The sequence below is a fragment of the Rhinatrema bivittatum genome, chromosome 4 (genome assembly GCF_901001135.1).
Source record: "Rhinatrema bivittatum chromosome 4, aRhiBiv1.1, whole genome shotgun sequence".
NCBI lineage: Eukaryota > Metazoa > Chordata > Amphibia > Gymnophiona > Rhinatrematidae > Rhinatrema > Rhinatrema bivittatum.
Genome location: NC_042618.1, coordinates 288,878,536 through 288,898,098, shown reverse-complemented (window position 1 = coordinate 288,898,098; position 19,563 = coordinate 288,878,536). Strand labels below are relative to the sequence as shown.

At 42.8% G+C, this 19,563-nt stretch overlaps 1 protein-coding gene across 2 annotated transcripts in view; it reads right to left on the bottom strand.

Moving 5' to 3' along the window:
• The window catches only part of MED21 (mediator complex subunit 21), a 119,175-nt gene that overhangs the window by 86,152 nt on the left and 13,460 nt on the right, over positions 1-19,563 (bottom strand). For both annotated transcript variants that reach the window (XM_029600173.1, XM_029600174.1), the window contains one exon: positions 7,918-8,032. In XM_029600173.1, the coding sequence (XP_029456033.1) occupies positions 7,918-8,032 (115 nt within the window). The remainder of the gene's footprint in view (positions 1-7,917; positions 8,033-19,563) is intronic.

Sequence of the window (19,563 nt, the reverse complement as noted above, 5' to 3'; positions counted from 1 at the left end):
GGGTTGTGTCCTTGTATATTCATTGTTTGGACATATACCCCCTGAAGTGGTAGACAGTCATGTTCATTTTAGTTATGATAAGACTGCTGTGCCTAGTGCCACAGAGGTAGTTTGCTGTTTGAGGCAATAATGCGATGTGAAGGTATGAATGGATGATCATGTTGCCGCTTTGCAGATATCAATTAAGGGAAACTTTGTTCAAGTGGGCAACTGATGCTGCGGTGGCACGGATTTGGTGCGCCTGAGAGAGTAGTTTAATGGAACATTTATTGTAGCAAAAAAGTATGCACTGTGATAACCAACTGGCTATGGTCCTTAGAGACTGGTTGTCCAGGATCATTCGGGTTAAAGAAACAGCTGAGATGGCCTCGAAGTTGATTGAGTCATTTGCTTATAGTAAGCTAATGCTCTTTTACAGTCCATGTGTAAAAGTTTTTCATGCTAGTTATTGTGTGGGTTTGGCATAAAAATAGGTAGAGTTATGGTTTGATTAAGATGAAAGTGTTATCTTAGGCAGAAAGGAAGAGTGAGGACGAAGGGTCACCTTGTCATGGTAAAATTCAAGATAAGGGGAGTAGTGAACCAAGGCTTGTAGTTTGCCGACTCTCCTTGCAGAAGTAATGGCAATGAGAAAGACAGTTTTCCATGTCATATTTGATGTGGCTAGAGTCTAATGGTTTGAAAGGTGAAAGCATTAGTTGTTCCAGTATTACATTTAAATCCCATGGAATTGGGGGTTTAGTCACCGGTGGGTGAAGTCAGATCATTCCCTTCATGAATCTAGAAAATCGATGGATGTTTAGACATTGGAAAGTTATTAAAACGTTCATGAAAAGCTGCTATAGCACTGATATGAACTGCACCGAAGTGGTGGCTAATCCTGCCTTGTAGAGTGTGCGCAGATAATGCAGTAATTGAGTAGCCATGGATGAGAAAGGGTTTATGTTCTTTGAAGTACACCAGTCTAAGTACCGCTGTCACTTTCCTTTGTAGTTATGTCTGGTTGAAGGTTTCCGTGACGCAATAAGGATATCTTCTAGTTGATAAGATAACCTAAGGGAGTTCGTATTTGCCTTTGAATCTCCACGCTGTGTGATGAAGGGATTGGTTCATGGAGTGAAGTAAAGAGCCCCCTTCTTGTGTCAGAAAATGTGGAAGATTTTGTAGTGTTATTGGTGGATGAATGGACAGTCTCATGAGGTATGCATACCAAGGCTGTCTTGGCCATGCCAAGGCTATTAAAATCATGTCCGATGTGTCTTGGATGCATTTCTGAATCATTCGAGATATGAGTGGGATGGGTGGATTGGCCTACATCAAGCCTGGTGCCCATGGAATGAGAAAGGTATCTGGAGCAATCCTTTGATTGCTGGGGTAAATTGAGCAAAAAAAAGGTTTGGACTTGTCTGTTTGCTTCCGTGGCAAAGAGGTCTATTCTGGGGAACCCCCACCTCTGGATTTAAGGTCCATTCATGTGGATGAAAAATTTGACTGAGACGATCTGCTGTTACATTGTCCAGACCTGGAAGATAAGTTGCTTGAATTGATGCTTGGGCTTTTGTTGTCCAATGTAGAATGTGTGTTGCTTCCTGGCACAGAGTCCAGGAACCTGACCATCCTTCCTTGTTTATGTAAAAACATGGCTACCTGGTTGCTGTATATTAGAGATGTGAATCGGAACTGAAATCGGATCCGATTCACATCTCTACTGTATATACCATGAGGCTTGATCCCCTTATCTGATCTGAGAATGTTTGAAGTGCCATCCAAATGGCTTGTAGTTCCAGGAGATTGATCTGGTATGTAGATTCCTGAGGGGTCCACAGACCTTGCGTTTTCAGTTTGCCCAGATGTGCCCCCTAACCCTTGGAGGCATCTGTGGTCAGAGTTATCTGATGAGGTGGTAAACAGAATGGAGCTCCTGAGGAAAGATTTTTGGGAAGGAGCCACCATCGTAAGTCCTCTTTCATTGTGTTTGTGATTCAAACTCTGGTGCTGAGTGGCTGTATGAATTGAGACCACAGAGTCTTTAAACCCCATTGTAAGCGGTGCATGTGAAGTCTGGGGTGAGGAACCACAGATTGCTGCTGCCATATGACCCAGAAGTTGAAGAACCAGGTGTGCAGATGTCCGGTTTCTGTGAAGCAGGTTGCGTGCCAATGATTGTATGTTCTGCCTCATGTCTGGAGGAAGGTATGCTCTCTGTTCCACCATATTTATGAGAGCACCTATGAACTGAACTGAAGTGGCTGAGTAGGTTGTAGGTGAGACTTTGAAACTGATAAGAAATCCCAACCTCTGAAGGCATTCGATTGTGCGTAATGTATTCTCTCAGTGTAAACTGACCCGATGCTACTATTAACCAGTCGTCCAGATAAGGAAACTTTCGATCCAAATTTTTCCTTAGGTGAGCCACCACCACTGCTAGACATTTGGTGAATACCCTTGGGGCTGAAGATAGGCCAAATGGGAGAACTGTTTTGGTAATGTATATTCTGAACTTGGAAACATATGTAATGGCCAAGACGACAGGTGAATTGGTATATGGGAATATGCATCCTTCAGGTTGATGGAACATAGCCAATCGATGAGCCGTTTAAATTGTTGAACTTGTAGGTTGTTCATTTCTACTGTGAGGGACGTGGACTGATTGTATCATCCTCTGAGGGAGGAGTGGATTGAAAATTTAGAGCGTAACTGGTTTTTTTTATAATGTTTGAGTACCCACTGATCTGATGTGATTCCCAATTGTGGAGAAAAAACTGAAGGCATCCTATGAATACTGGTAGTGGCTGAAAAAAAAAAAAAAAAAAAAAAAAGGAAGCTTGTTTGTTGAGGAGCTGGCGTTTGCTTTGTCTGCTGTCTGGCACAACCCCTAGAACTTGGAACATATGGTTGAGGCCTGTACTGTGAATATGGTCTTGAGTAATACCAGCGACGGTAAGGATAAAATCGATGTTGAGATTTTTGGGACTTTGCAGGAGTGGTGAGAAAGTACAGTTGCACTTTGTTCTTTCAAATGAGAGAGACTGTCTCCAAAGAGATTGTCCCCCATCCATGGGATATCTGCTAGCTTCTCATGTACATCAGGGCGAATTGTGCTGGCTCTGAGCCAAGCCATACATCTGGCCACTATAGCTGAAAATTCAAATGATTCGTAAATAGAGTGTAGTAAATGTCTGAGACCTTCAATATCCAAGCAAGATTGGGGGAAGTGTATTATCCTCTGATAGACATAGTGGACGCAGCTTTTGAAGTGATTCGAAGAGATATTGCGTAGTATAGAACTGATGATGCTGTATTCTGTTTGTGAGCATGAAGGAGTGATAAATGCCTGGATGACTTTGGGAAGAAGATTTATTCTCTCTGCCCAGCAGTGTGTTCAAATGCAATTTATTACGCTTAGCTTTGGATAAGGCTGATTCTACCACAATAGATTGGTGGGGAAGATGGGCAGACTCGTAAACTGATGAATTACACATCTTTTACTCAATATCAATTTTCCTTGAAGTAGCTGATGTTGAGAAAGGAGTTTTCCAGATTTTAAATAGTAGATTTTCCAATACAGAGTGAGGAGGTAGAGCAGTGGGCTCGGGAGGAGATTCAAATATTTAAGATTCCAAGCATTTCAGCTCTGGGATCAGGTATTCTTCCTGTTTCTACTTGAAGACTGCCTTTCTCAATGAATTTTGCATAGGTCAAGTCCTCCTGAGGAGAATAAGGTTCAGGTAGGCCTTCCTGTTAAAGAATTGAAAGAGTGAACCGATTCCGAAGAACCTGGACTAATTGTTTGAGTTGGTGTATGTTCTTTGACTGGTTCCAAGGGTTCTACACCTTGAGGTGAGGCAGGAGAACCAGCTGGAGAATGTTGTGGTGGTAATTTTGTTTTTTCTAGTTCTTGGAAAAAAAGAGCTGAGAATATCTGAGATTTTAGTCATAGTAGATGCCAAAGTACCTCGTGGAGGGATATGTAATCTTTGCTTTGGGGCTTTTGTTGGAATTGCTGCAAGCAAAGTGTCCTCAGGCAATTTCCCTTTGTGTTGACCCTGAGGAGGTATAATAGGCAACAGGCAAATACATTTTTTTAATGGAATTTGCAAGGAAGGAGAGAGTCTCTCTAGAAATGAGAGACTGGCCAAAGAACTGTCACTAGGAGGAGTACGACCTGATGATAAATATTCAGATGCAGAGCAACCTTCAATATCTACGTCAGAAGTTATGGAGATTCTTAATGAACTTTTATCTGTTTGGAAGAACCTGTATGATGCAACTTATGGCTATGTTTGCCCGATCCACTGTGATCTGTGATTGCACCTGCATCCTTTTTGCTCAATGCTCCTAGGGCGCATGGTGCAATGACCTGTGCTCCATAGGTGCACTCTGTGATTGGCCATGCTCCATATGATGCGTCGAGGATGCGTCACAGCAATGTGCCGTATAACTTAAACGCTCCATTTGTGCGTTGTCTCGTTTTGAAGCGTCGTGTTTTCTTTTTAACGACTGATGGCGCAGGTTCCGACAATGCACTCGCCGGTTCTTTGCGCCGAAGTCCCGGCTTTTGAACAAGGCCTTTGAGGGTGTGAGAGACCCTGGCCTGGAACTTTTAGCAGCTCTTCCAAGTCCTGCTGGTACCAGCGAGGATGCCCATTTTGGGTGGGGCCTTACCCGACTTTGCCCGTCCCGGCCAAGAATGCACAGAGGATGGTGGGGCCGAAGTGCCCGTGTGTAGCCTCTCCATCTTCACGGCCCGGTGTTGCTGGGTCCGTGGAAACATCCTCCCACAGTCCTGACATGATTTTTGATTGTGGTCCGGGCCTAAACAGATGTAGCAATAATTATGTCCATTAGTGATGGACATAATTTTGCCACACTGACAACATTTGAACCCAGATGGCTTCGGAGCCATCTTGGAAGAGAAATCCTGTGAAAAACACGAAAAAAAAATTGTTTAGAAAAATCCAGTCAGGAAAAAATACCCTGCATGTGAACAGCTCGCAGACAAAAAGAAACTGAAGAGGTGAGGGAACACTATCGTGCAGACGCACAGAGTCAAAAACTCTGCCTACTCGGGATTGCAACACTTCCCAGACAGCATGGCTAATTCAGCCCTGCTAGCGACAGGAAATAAAATGCAGAAGTTCACTGTTAACATGAAAGAGTCATACCAATAACAATGTCACACCTGAAATCTTTCCACACATAGGGAATACAGCTACCCAATGGGAAGAACTGATCTAACTTCTGAATTGACTTTGCAATACCAAATTGGAATTGAACTTAAAGATGAACCCTTTATATATATATAACATACCACTGGTTTGCTTTTTATGCTGTTATTGTTACTGCCTACAGAGTTAAAAATGGATAAAAACCTAAATGTTCATTATACCAAAGAGTACGTTTACAAGTTATTTACCTTGAGAAACTCAAATTAAAAAGACAGTCAACCATTACTGTACTTAATCATGAACACTGGGGTACATAATTCATTACCTGAGTTCAATCTAGGGACTAGATGAACACTTACCAGAAATCCCCTGGAGCACACAGCCCCATAGGAGGGCCATTAAACCAATCATTTGACAGCCAAGGCAAGAAGCTGAGTCCAGTCTACACTAAGGAAAATGAAATCACGTAAGTAGCAATTTCTCTTCCTAGTGTGTAGACAGATGGACTCAGGACCAGTGGGATGTACCCAAGCTACTCCTGACTAGGGGGCAGATTCAATAAAGTGCACTCAGCTGAGCACACTGTACAACCCACACTCCCGACAGGTTAAATAGGTGCTATTCACCCCCTAATGAAATAGGGGGATTAGCACCTATTGAACCTGCGTCAGACGGAGTGAATGTAATTGCACTCATCACATGCAAATGCATGTGAATGAGGCCATTACTCATTCACTCCACATGCAAAAAATAAAAAAAAGTGCATCTCAGACACATTTTGTGCTCAGCTATTAACGCCTGCCTGCTTCAACAAGTGAGCCCTTTGAGGGCCATACCATAACACAAATAGAGTTGGATCTTTGTGAAGGACAGGCCCCTGCTGCAACAAATTCTTCTGTGGTGGAAGATTTTTTTTGGGGGGGGGTCCTACCACGGGTCTTCGCAGATCTGCATACCATGGTCTTCTGGGCCAATCCAATGCCAAAAAGAGCACCATCCCCCTGTGGCCTTTGACCCTGCAAATTATTCTGCCCAACATGAGCCACAGGGGAAAGGCATACAGCAGCTTATCTTCCAGCCAGACTTGTACAGGAGCATCAATACCCAAGAATTTCAATTATCTCCTGCAACTGAAGAAGCAAGGAGCCTTCACATTGCGAGAAGTCGCCAACAGGTCTAGGAATGGATAGCCCTAGCACTCCACTATCAGTTGAAACACCTCGTCCAAAAACTACCATCTTCCAGTGAGACCGATCTGCCTCCGTGCCATCCAGGTTCCTGTTGGGAATGCCCACAGTTAACCAAGGCTTGCAATGGGCACTTAACAAATGGTTGGAAGAGGAAGGGACCACCAGCTGAGGATCTAACCTCACAGGATTGGTCAAAGCTGAGGACTGCACCTGAAAGGATTGCAATCCTTAAAAAAAAAAAAAAAAAAAAGCGCAAGCCAATCTACCCAATAAGAGGCAGAAGGATCCAGGCCAAAACCAGAAGGTACTCTAGTGGGGCCCACTGAGCTGTCATCTCCTTCAGAGGAAGGAGTTAAGGGAGTTCCAAAGGCCAGAGTTCCTTCAGACAAGTCCTTAGCCAGATCAGACTGGGAAAATCAGACTTAGCAAAATCAAGAGGAAGATAATTCTCTTTGAGCCTAAGCAGAGGGCTGAGATGCCAGAATGACAGGCAACACAGAGAGAAAGGCACTTAATGGTGTCTGAACAAGAAACCTAAGTTAGTCAACCTGAGAATGTATGTCCAAGCCAGCTGACACTGAGAAGTTTCAAGTGCACAAATTTTATGCACACAAGAGTTGGGTGCCAAGTTTATGCGCTGCAAAAAAAAAAAAAATATATATATATATATGCACACCATCGATATGCTTAAAAAATGCGCACATAATTCGTATGCACTGTGTACACTGATGTTCATGTAGAGGGCAGCTGAATATGCAGAAAGGTGTGAGAAAATGCCACAGAAGCCTACCATGTGGCACTTAGAAAAAAGCCTAACCGTGGGGCCTAGCCCACCTGGGTAGTTCAACCTGCCAGGCCACACAATACCCTTAACCCCCATAGAAGCAGGAATGAACAGAGCGGCACACTGAGCACAGAAACTGGAGGAAGACTCATACAAACTTACCTGAGCTCAGCCCTTCCTGGCTGAGTACAGAGATGGTCTCCAGCTGTGGCAGCAGAGGGCATCTGCCTCCAACATCCGCTGCCTAAGCTATACAATCAGTTAAGGCCATGTCAGGAAAACCAGCTACCAGACCAAAACACATCTGAGGGACATGGAAATCACCTCAGCAATTCTCAACTAGGGGAAGGAGATAAGGGCTTTTTTTTTTTATACAATTCTCCTAAAATCTGAAGCGATCCCCATAGAGAGATGCACACCCACCATCTGATGGAGTCAGAATACTGGCAGGCTGATTCGGCTGCAGGAACCTATATACTGTGACATCAGCTTGCTCCATCTGCTGGCAGAGGTGAATAACTCGCTGATCCTGAGTGTTTACATGCTAGGAAATAAACTTTATACATTTAGGTACTATAGATTTCCCCTGTCCCCAGAGAGCTTACTATTACATTCATACCTGATGCAATGGAGTATTAAGGGACTTGCCCAAGGTCACAAAGGATTGCCAGCAGGATTTGAACTCTGGCTTCCCTTGTTCACAGACTGCTGCAAATTAAGAATTCACACAATTACCTAAGTAACTTTATCAAACAGTAAAATTTTGCTTCTTTACCTTCTGTTGGATTAGCAGGTTGATCTTTGTTAATTGCAGTCTGAATGTTATTGAAAGAGGCAGGAGGAGCACACTGCTGCAGAACTCCAATGGCATTACAAAATTGATCTGCAAGCTAAAGAAACAAAAGCCATTAGTATAGAGAAGTGCTCAGTGTCCTACTCCAAGTCAAACTCCTACTTATAAGCATCCTTTAAGAGAGAAAGCAGTAGGTAACATTGAGTTTTGTATCACAAGAGAAAAATATGGCCAAGTCTGCAAAAAAAAAAAAAAAAAACAAACAAAAAACAGCTTTTGCAATTATCTCCAATTCCCACAATTTGAACATATGATTTCCTTTTCTGGGTCAAACCAAATTTACATCAAGCCCAGTATCCTGTTTCCAACAGTGGCCAATCCAAGTCACAAGTACCTGGCAAGTATCCAAAATTTAAATAAATATCAAGCTACTATTGCTTATTAATTAATAGTTAATGGATTTTCTATAAAAATATATAAACCTTTTTTAAACCCAGTTACACTAACTGCTATAACCACATCCTGTGGCAATGAATTCCAGAGCTTAACTATGTACAGAGTAAAAAAGAATTCTCTCCAATTTGCTTTAAATAAGCTACTTGCCAACTTGGAGTGCCCCCTATTAGATAGTAAATAACCAATTTACTGTAACCTGTTCAAGTCCTTTCATGATTTTTTAGACCACCATATCCCCCTCGGTCATCTTTTCCAAACTGAACAGCCTTTCCTCATAGGGCAGCTGTTCCATGCCCCTTATTTTGGTCACCCTTCTCTGCACTCTCTCCAGTGAAACTCAGAGAGTGCAACCAGAATTGCACACAGTATTCAAGATATGGTCTCTCCATGGAACGATACAAAGCCATTGTGACATCCATTTTATTTTCCATTCCCTTAATTACTAAGTTTGCTTTTTTGATCGCCACAGCATACTGAGCTGACTATTTCAATCTAGGCTTCATAGTGGATAATCTTTCCTGGGTGGTAACTCCTAGTATTGTGTAACACACACACACCACTCTGCACTTGTCTACATTAAATTTCATCTGCCATTTGGAAATCCAATCTTCCACATTTGCAATCCCTCCTGCTCTTTGTCACAATCCACTTGAGATTTACTCACTGAATAAATTTTCAATCACCTCTCATCATACCCCTTTCCAGATAGTTTATAAATATTGTATATACCCGCAAACAAGTCACCCCATCAAGTGTAGACCACTGTCAATGCAAAAGCTTGCTGACCTGCATATAAAAGTTGTTAGAAAATAGACATCCACATCCAATAGTTGAAACCATACGTCTTTGCCATTGTCGCTTTCATTAAACATTTAGGTCATAATATTGCCTATTACAGCTGGATAGTCTTCATATGGGGGGGGGGTGCACAGATAGATTCATCATCCTTGTATTTCAATATCAGAATATGATAATTATATACACAGTGTCATCCTGTGAGCCATCAAGGGCATTACTAATCCCACATTTCAGAAATGAGTGAAGAACAGTATCCTCTGGTATTTCGTCCCAGGCTTCTTTAACCCACTGACAGATTAGAGTCATATCCAGTTACTTGAGGTTTCTTTGTCAGTTTTGCTGGGCCTGATATCATCCAATCTATCCACATTAGGCACACGTGGTCCTTGAAAGGCTTAAGCATATATCTAAGGGCTGCAAAACATGTCTGACCCCCAAGAATAACACTAAGGTCTGTGTTTAAGCGCTTAACTGTTTTAATATCATGTGACAGATGGGTCCTAAACATATCCCAAACTAGTAAACCCTGTTTCCTTGACAACACACCAGGCTGCACATTCTACACTTTTCAGGCAATCATTTGTCCCATTTTAGTCCATCCAACCCTTTGGGTGTGCTGTTACAATAATTCCTTTCAAGAAAGTTATGCCTTTCAGTAGGATCTTTTGTTTAAAAATCACTACAGGATTTAATTTACTACCATCTGCTAGACCAGTGCTTCGGCAGGTATGTCGCCAAGCACCTAGTCTCTCCCGCTGCTGCCAGGCTAACAGGACGTTAGAGTCCAATGGGAACAGCAGCAGTGTTAGAGGAAGCTGTGGCCCCTGCAGCTGGACTTTTCTTCCAGTGCCTGCCCCGGAACAGAAGTGATACGCAGAGCAGTGCGCGAGAAGGAGAAAGAGCCGTGCGGAAAAGTAGTGTGGCCCAAAGCAAACTGCTGTATTCTGCGGACGATTGAATTCTTCTCTCTCGGCCTGCAGAAGGCTGCTGCAACTACTGTTTGTGCCTTGGGGGGAGGGAGTGAAAGAAGACAGCTAGCCTGTGTGTGATTGAGAGGAACTGGTCAGAGAGGTGATGTGTGAGACAGTATGACTGTGTGAGAAAAAAAAGCATGGAAGTGAAATATCTGGGTATGTGAGAAAGCATGGGAGTGAGAAGCCTGTATGTGAGAGACAGCATAGGATTGGAAAACTTGTGTGTGCATGCATGCGAGAGAAACTGATTGGTAAGGTGACTCTCACACAAAGTGATTAAGAACATAACATACTGGGTCAGACGAAGGGACCATCAAGCCCAGCATCCTGTTTCCAACAGTGGCCAATCCAGGCCATAAGAATCTGGCAAGTACCCAAAAACTAAGTTTATTCCATGTTACCATTGCTAGTAATAGCAGTGGCTGATTTCTAAGTCAACATAATTAATATGTAAAATTGAACACCAGTATATAAAAAATAAATAAATAGCAGGTAATGGACTTCTCCTCCAAGAACCTATCCAGTCCTTTAAGCACAGCTATACTAACTGCACTAACCACATCCTCTGGCAACAAATTCCAGAGTTCAATTGTGCGTTGAGTGAAAAAGAACTGATTAGTTTAAATGTGCCACATGCTAACTTCATGGAGTGCCCCCTAGTCTATTATCCGAAAGAGTAAAAAACCGATTCACATCTATCCATTCTAGACCTCTCATGATTTTAAACACCTCTATCATATCCCCCTCAGCCATCTCTTCTCCAAGCTGAAAAGTCCTAACCTCTTTAGTCTTTCCTCATAGGGGAGCTGTTCCATTCCCCTTATTTTGGTAGCCCTTCTCTATCACAATTATATCTTTAAGATGTCACGACCAAAATTGTACACAGTATTCAAGGTGTGGTCTCACCATGGAGTGATACAGAGGCATTATGACATGAGAAGCCTGTGCATATGGAGAAAGTGAGCATGGGAGTGAGAAACCTGGGTGTGTGTGAGAAGCCCGTGTGTATGTTATGAGAAACTGTTCAGGAATGTGACTGGTGTGTGTCAAAGACTGGTTGGGAGATGAATGTGTGTGAGAGACTGGTCATGAGCCCTAAGGAAGAGGACCATGAGTATATAGAGCTTAGCCACTACTGCTGCTTCTGGTGTGTGCTACAGCCTGCACGGAAGAGGAGTAGGCGAGCTGCTGGAGGGGGTAAAGTAAAGGTGGCTTTAAGTTTATTTTTCTTGATTGACTGCCATTTTAATTTATGTGATGTGTCTGCTTTTTTAAAATGTTTTATTGGTGTTTGGAGAATTTTTAATAGTTTGAGTTTAATTGTTGGATGTTATTCTGTTCATAGCTGTTTTGAAACATTTATTCTGCTTATTAGTATAGTTTTACAATTATTTCTGTGTGGGGGATCTATAGCTGCTTGCTAGTTCTGTTTTCCTAATAAGAGGTGGATTGGTGTTTAGGGCCTGATTTAATATTTGTAGTGTTGCCTTTTCATATAGATAGGGTTGCTCCTGTTTGAGTGTATTCCATAATGCAGGTGTAACTGTGTGCGGATTAGTTTGTGTGCATAACTGCAGATCCTGGGAATATGTTAGGTCAGTTCTGTGTGTTACCAAGATGAGATATTTTACTAGCACGTAAGCATTTGTATCAGTCTTATTTGTTGTGTTTTCTCAAGAGGACATGCATTGGTGGTAAACTGCTGTCTTTTCATAAGTAGGGCTATTGAGCCTGGAAGTAGAAGGAGTTTGAGTTGCTGTTACTGAGATGTCTCACCACTAGCATTCACTGTGGTATGCCCAGGCATATCAAAAGTTAGGAAATATGGATAACACCCCTGTGACAGGTCAGTTATATTTTACACAATGATAGTGTGTATTTTAAGAATGAGTCTTGTTTCTAAATCCTTGGGAAGCTTCTGGGAGATTTTAGTGTGCCTGAATCAAATCACGGTGAACCTAGAAGATGTGGTAGGCTTGATTGACAAACTGAAGAGTAGTAAATCACCTGGACGGTATACACCGCAGAGTTCTGAAGGAACTAAAAGGAAATTTCAGACCTATTAGTAAAAATTTGTAACCTATTAAAATCATCCATTGTACCTGAAGACTGGAGGATAGCAAATGTAATCCCAATATTTAAAAAGGGCTCCAGGGGCAATCCTGGAAACTACAGACCGGTTAGCCTGACTTCAGTGCCAGGAAAAATAGTGGAAAGTGTTCTAAACATCAAAATCACAGAACATATAGAAAGACATGGTTTAATGGAACAAAGTCAGCATGGCTTTACCCAGGGCAAGTCTTGCCTCACAAATCTGCTTCACTTTTTTGAAGGAGTTAATAAACATGTGGATAGAGGTGAACCAGTAGATGTAGTGTACTTGATTTTCAGAAGGCCTTTGACAAAGTTCCTCATGAGAGGCTTCTAGGAAAAGAAAAAAAGTCATGGGATAGGTAGCGATGTCCATTCGTGGATTGCAAACTGGCTAAAAGACAGAAAACAGTAGGATTAAATGGGAAATTCTCTCAGTGGAAGGGAGTGGGCAGTGGAGTGCCTCAGGGATCTGTATTAGGACCCTTACTTTTCAATATATTTATAAATCTGGAAAGAAATACGAGTGAGATAATCAAATTTGCAGATGACAAAATTGTTCAGAGTAGTTAAATCACAAGCAGATTGTGATAAATTGCAGGAAGACCTTGAGAGACTGGAAAATTGGGCATCAAAATGGCAGATGAAATTTAATGTGGATAAGTGCAAGGTGATGCATATAAGGAAAAATAACCCATGCTATAATTACAATGTTGGGTTCCATATTAGGTGCTACAACCCAAGAAAGATCTAGGTGTCATAGTGGATAACACATTGAAATAGTCGGTTCAGTGTGCTGCGGCAGTCAAAAAAGCAAACAGAATGTTGGGAATTAGAAAGGGAATGGTGAATAAAACAGAAAATGTCATAATGCTTCTATCGCTCCATGGTGCACCTTGAATACTGTCTACAATTGTGGTCGCCGCATCTCAAAAAAAAAAAAAGATATAAATTGCAATTGAGAAGGTACAGAGAAGAGCTACCAAAATAAGGGGGACTGGAACAGTGCCCCTATGAGGAAAGACTAAAGAGGTTAGGACTTTTCAGCTTGGACAAGAAATGGCTGAGGGGGGGATATGATAGAGATGTTTAAAATCAGAGGTCTAGAACGGGTAGATTTACTCTTTCGGATAGTAGACTAGGGGGCACTCCATGAAGTTAGCATATGGCACATTTAAAACTAATCAGAGAAAGTTCTTTACTCAACGCACAATTAAACTCTGGAATTTGTTGCCAGAGGATGTGGTTAGTGCAGTTAGTATAGCAGTGTTTAAAAAAAGGATTGGATAAGTTCTTGGAGGAGAAGTCCATTACCTGCTATTAAGTTCACTTAGAGAATAGCCACTGCCATTAGCAATGGTAACATGGAATAGACTTAGTTTTTGGGTACTTGCCAGGTTATTATGGCCTGGATTGGCCACTGTTTGAAACAGGATGCTCGGCTTGATGGACCCTTGGTCTGACCCAGTATGGCATTTTCTTATGTTGTTAAGCCCATGCCTGTTCATGAACCGTGTCCAGCCTGTGGAAGCAAGAAAGGAACCAGACAGCAGGTTCCAATCGTAAGGGACCTCTTTATTCATTTTCAGAGCTTGCAATCGAATAGCCATCAGAGTGATATATCCATTTTGTTGACATTCTAGTATCCAGTCCGCCAATGCCCTCAAGCTCTGGGAATACTGCTTGATTGCCATGGCGTGCCTTGTTTGGCAGTTCTGCTAAAATTTGCTTCTGTTTTCTCCAGTCCTGTACTAGCTTTTCTGAAATGCCAAAGGGGCATTCTGTGGCATAGCTATTTGTACTCTGACTTTCAGCTTGCATGATAAAATGGTCTTTTTTCAAATCCCTGTGACATTGTTCGTTATTTCCCTAAAATATGTAAATAAAACGCTTTACCAAGTATTAACTTTTGTTGAATGCGGTTAATACATGTAACTGATTTTTGAAGTGCAACTTCCGGATTTAAAGTCCTGCTGAGGCAGTCCGCTGTGACGTTGTCTAAACCCAGTAAGTAGCTTGTATCGCAACTTCGTTTGATATTGCCTAAGTCAGTATCTGAAGTGCTTCCCAGCAGAGTATCCAGGAACCTGACCCTCCTTGTTTATGTAGAACATGGCGACTTTGTTGTCTGTGTATACCATGAGGTGTTTTCCCCGCACTCGGGGAAAGAAAGGTTTGTAGTGCTCTCCAAATGGCTCTAACTTCCAGAAGGTTGATCTGGTGTGTGCTCTGAAGAGACCAGAGGCCCTGAGTTTTTAAGTTGCACAAATGGGCACCCCAGCCTCTTCTGGAGGCATCTGTCATGAGTGTGATTTGATGGTGAGGTAATTGAAAAGGTGCTCATCCACCAGATGTGTGCATTTGCATTGTAAGACTTATTTTGGTTGAGAGTGGTTGCAAGAATTGAGACCATTGATTGTGGTGCATGTGAAGTCTCATGTATGGAACCACATGAATGGCTGCCACCATGTGACCCAGTAGCTGAAGGATTTGGTGTGTGGATGCATGCGACTGTGTAGATGCTGAGCTAGCAAGGAAAGTTTGAATCCTGTCTTGCGGTAGGTATGCTCTGATGCATTGTCTTTATGAGTGCTCCAATGAACTGGAGAGTGGGTCGGTTGCACTTTTCATAATGATTAGAAAGTCCAATGTCTGAAGACAATTGATTGATTGTTTGGATGTTTGAGTTTGCAGAGTAGCCGGATCTGTACTAGCAGGTGGCAAAGGTGGAACTAGAGGCTGAGTGTGCAGACTCCTGATCCTGGAAAAAAGTATTCAAAGCCTGCATAATTTGTGACATTGCTTTTGATGCAAGATGGTGCTGTGAAGGCCCAGGAGATTGAGCTGGTCCTGCAGGCAATGGTGCTAGAAGCAAGTTGTCAGGAGGCAGGCATGGTATTAGTAAATCACATTCCCTTCATCGTCCAAGTGAAGACCAATCAGATTGAGAACCTTCGCTACAGAAGCGTTGCGGTCAGAGACTAGTTCCATATCTAGTTCAGAGTCTGTCTGTGGAGTTTTGGATGACTCTAGATGTTTAGTTTTATGAGTCTTCTTTAAAAAGGTGTTTGACCATGTAGTGAGGACTGTGACGAGGAAAGTGTTAAGAGTCAGAGGTTGAGTGGAAGACTTGCCACGTTTTGTGTCCTCACGCTTAGATGCATCGCGTTTGACAAGTCCTTTTGATGTGTCATGTGGTGATGTGCCATGCGCCGATGTGTTGTGCTTTGCTGCATTGTGTCTTGATGCGTCATGCGTAGAATGCTTTGCCATTGAGAAGCAGACTGGTACAGGGCCCTGTAACCCAAATGGCGCATGAGGGGCCTTTTTTGTAAGTGGAGTCAAGGCCTCATCATTCAGTGGCCCTGGTGGTACTACCGACCTGGCCGAGGCACCTTCCAGCTGGTTTCTTTGCCGGTCCCAGTAAAGACTGTGGGGAAGGTGATCTCAGACGCACCATCTTTTCAGTGCGTTGCCTTTGGGCCCGGGGCGACATATGACCAGTCTCAACATGAGGCTTGGTCGTGCTCCGGGCCCAGGCAAATATAGCAGTAATTATGTCCATAATTTTACTGCACTGGCAGTATTTAAAACCAGATGGCTTAGGAGCCGTAACTGACAAGGGAAAACAAAAAAAAAAAAAAACAAAAAAAGACTGAGGTAACAAGGCAATCATGCAGGAAGCTCACAGCTGAACAGAGTTCAAAACTCTGTACTAACTGAGAAAAAAAAAAAAAAAAAACACCTACTGACTGGTCATGACGCGCTCCCAGACAGCATGGCTAATTCAGCCCTGCTATCAACAGGAAATAGAGTAGATATTGGCAAATAAGGCCCATTAAAGATTACACTAGGCCTACATATCCTCATTAAGTACTAGCTAGAGTAGGTAAATGCATACGATTCACTCCCTGTGGTTGTAATATTTGGTCTATCACTGACATTTGTTACAGAAACACCTCAAGACCTTTACCAGAGACTTATCCCGCCTGAATAAAAGGTGCACTGTAATCTGACACTTTGATGACACCACAATACACTGTGCCATGGGGGGGGGGGGGGGGGTGTCCAACACATAGCACTCATAGATCCCTGAGGCACTCCTCTTGCAATTTATCATCCCTCTTATTTCTTAAGAGCTTTGAATAATTTTGTACTAGCTATAAATCTGATCACCTCATTTATACAGGGTGGCCAATGGAAAGTAGCTTGCCTGCATAGCACTGGTATTGGGCCCATGGGAAAAGTAGCCAGCTTCCATTTCCAGATCATTTTTACATGTTAAAAGCAGTTATCCCAATACAGATTCCTGTTGCATGCCACTATTCACTTTTCTCCATTGAGAAAGTGGACCATTTGGCCCTTAGTTCTCTTTTAACCAGTTCCCAGTCCACAATAGAATATTGCCTCCTATTCCATAACTTTCTAATTTCCTCAGGTGTCTCACATGGTATTTTGTCAAATACTTTCTAAAAATCCAGCTACACTATAATCAACTAGCTCAGCATTTTCTCCATGCTTATTCACACTTTTGAAAACTAACAAATTGGTGAGGCAAGACTTCCCTTGGCTAAATTCACATTGGCCTTGTCCCCTTAAACTATAGTTATCTATGTTCGAACATAATTATCTTGCATACTGTCAGGTTGAGTGAGGGTTTCCCTGCAGACCAGTCAACTCCAGTTTAAAGTATAAGTGAAAACCTTCATTTTCAGTTTTTATTTTTCACTGAAATTCATAATAAAATGGGGAGAAAAGTTGGGGGGGGGGGGGGGGGGAGAGTTTCCACTGATGTTTTCTGATTTGTATGCATACACGGATAAAATGCCATAGAATAGTACAACAAAAAAGTGAACAAGGGTGCCTAAATTCATCAAGGAATTAGATTTAAACCACCAAAAACAGCAACCTGACATTTTTTACAGGGTAAGGCTATACAGCATACCTGAGTTTGTATTGTTGGTAAGTACCCAATTTTGGTAAGTTAATCTAATTGTTCTATTAATTGACAAAGACTAGAAACATAGAAATGACGGCAGAAGACGACCAAACGGCCCATCAAGTCTGCCCAGCAAGCTACGCACTTTATCCATTTTTTTTCCCTTTCCCACCTGTTACTATTGGCTTCCAGTACCCTCCAGCCCTAATTCCCCTCCACCCTACCACCAATTTAGAGAGCAGCTCTGTATCTGCATCCAAGTGACATCCAGCTCAATAGGGGTAGCAACTGCTGTAACAAGCAGGCCACCCACTTGCCCCATATTCTTACCCACCCCTGTTTTTGTTTGTTTTATTTTTTTTTTTGGAGATAGCAGCCCTCCATCCTTCCGCTCCGTGAAGGTGGAACACCAACTACTGGCCACTGGCATCCCGCTCCATGAATGCCTCTGTGGCTACTGCCGCTCCGTGCAGTGTTTTGCTGCCTCCACTTTATTCACGCCCTCTAGACTTGATGGATCCACAGTGTTTATCCCTCACACCTTTGAAGTCGTTCACAGTTTTAGACTTCACCACTTCCTCCGGAAGGGCATTCCAGGCATCCACCACCCTTTCTGTGAAGAAATACTTCCTGACATTGGTTCTTAGTCTTCCTCCCTGGAGCCTCAGCTCGTGACCTCTGGTTCTGCTGATTTTTTTCTGACAGAAAAGGTTTGTCTTTGGATCATTAAAGTTTTTCAAGTATCTGAAAGTCTGAATCATATCACCCCTGCTCCTCCTCTCCTCCAGGGAGTACATATTTAGATTCTTCAATCTCTCCTCGTATGTCATCCTATGAAGACCCTCCACCTTCCTGGTCGCCCTTCTCTGTACCGCTTCCATCTTGTCCTTGTCTTTGTAGATACGGTCTCCAGAACTGAACACAGTACTCCAGGTGAGGCCTCACCAAGGACCTGTACAAGGGGATAATCACTTTCCTTTTCTTACTCGATATTCCTCTCTATGCATCCCAGCATTCTTCTGGCTTTTGCTATCGCCTTGTTTCGCAGACTTCATATCGTTAGACACTATCACCCCAAGGTCTCTCTCCTGCTCCGTGCACATCAGCCTTCCCCCCCCCCCCCCCCATCGAATACAGTTCATTCGGATTTCCACTCCCCATATATGCATGACTTTGCACTTCTTGGCATTGAATCTCAGCTGCCATATCTTCGACCACTCTTCCAGTTTCCTTAAATCCCGTCTCATTCTCTCCACTCCTTCCGGCGTGTCCACTCTGTTGCAGATCTTAGTGTCATCCGCAAAAAGACAAACCTTACCTTCTATCCCATCCGCAATGTTGCTCACAAAGATATTGAACAGGACCGGTCCCAACACCGATCCTTGCGGTACACCACTTAAAACCTCCCTCTCTTCAGAGAAAGTTCCATGTACCATCACGCATTGTCTTCTGTCCGTCAACCAGTTTGCAATCCAGGTCACCACCTCAGCACTCTCCTAAGCTTCTCGTTTTATTCACCAGTCTCCTGTGCAGAACCGTATCAAAAGCTTTGCTGAAATCCAAGTAGATGACATCGAGTGCTCTTCCTTGATCCAATTCCTCGGTTACCCAGTCAAAAGAGTCAGATTTGTCTGACAGGATCTTCCTCTGGTCCATCAATTCTCCGGACTGTAGATAGTTCACTATTCTCTCGTTCAACAGTGACTCCATTACTTTTCCCACCACCGAAGTGAGGCTAACTGGTCTGTAGTTACCAGCCTCCTCTGTTCCAATTCTTGTGAAGCAGGACCACCACTGCTCTTCTCCAATCACTTGGCACCACTCCCGTTTCTAGGGATCTATTGAACAGGTCGCACAGCGGTCCCGCCAGCACATCTGAGCTCCCTCAGTATCCTTGGATGAATCCTATCAGGCCCCATGGCTTTGACCACTTTCAGATTCTTTAGCTCTTCCCATACATTTTCTACTGTAAAAGGATTTTCATCTATTCCACTTCCCTCCAGTTTCTTGTTGTGTAGAGATGGTCCTTCTCCAGGGTCTTCTTTAGTGAACACAGAGCTGAAGTATTCGTTTAATATTTCTGCCATTTCTTCGTCTCTCTCCACACATTGATCATTACCACCTTTCAATTTCACTATACCACTTTGGACCTTTCTCTTTTCGCTGATGTATCTGAAAAATGTTTTGTCACCATTTTTTTTTTTTTTATCTCCTTGGCAATCCTCTCTTCCGCTTGACTTTTTGCCAACTTGATTAATTTCTTAGTCTCCCTCAGTTGAATCAAATATTCTTCTTTGTACTCCTCCCTTTGGGATCTTTTATATTTCTTGAATGCTGTTTTTAGCTTTAATTTTGTCAGCCACCTCCTTT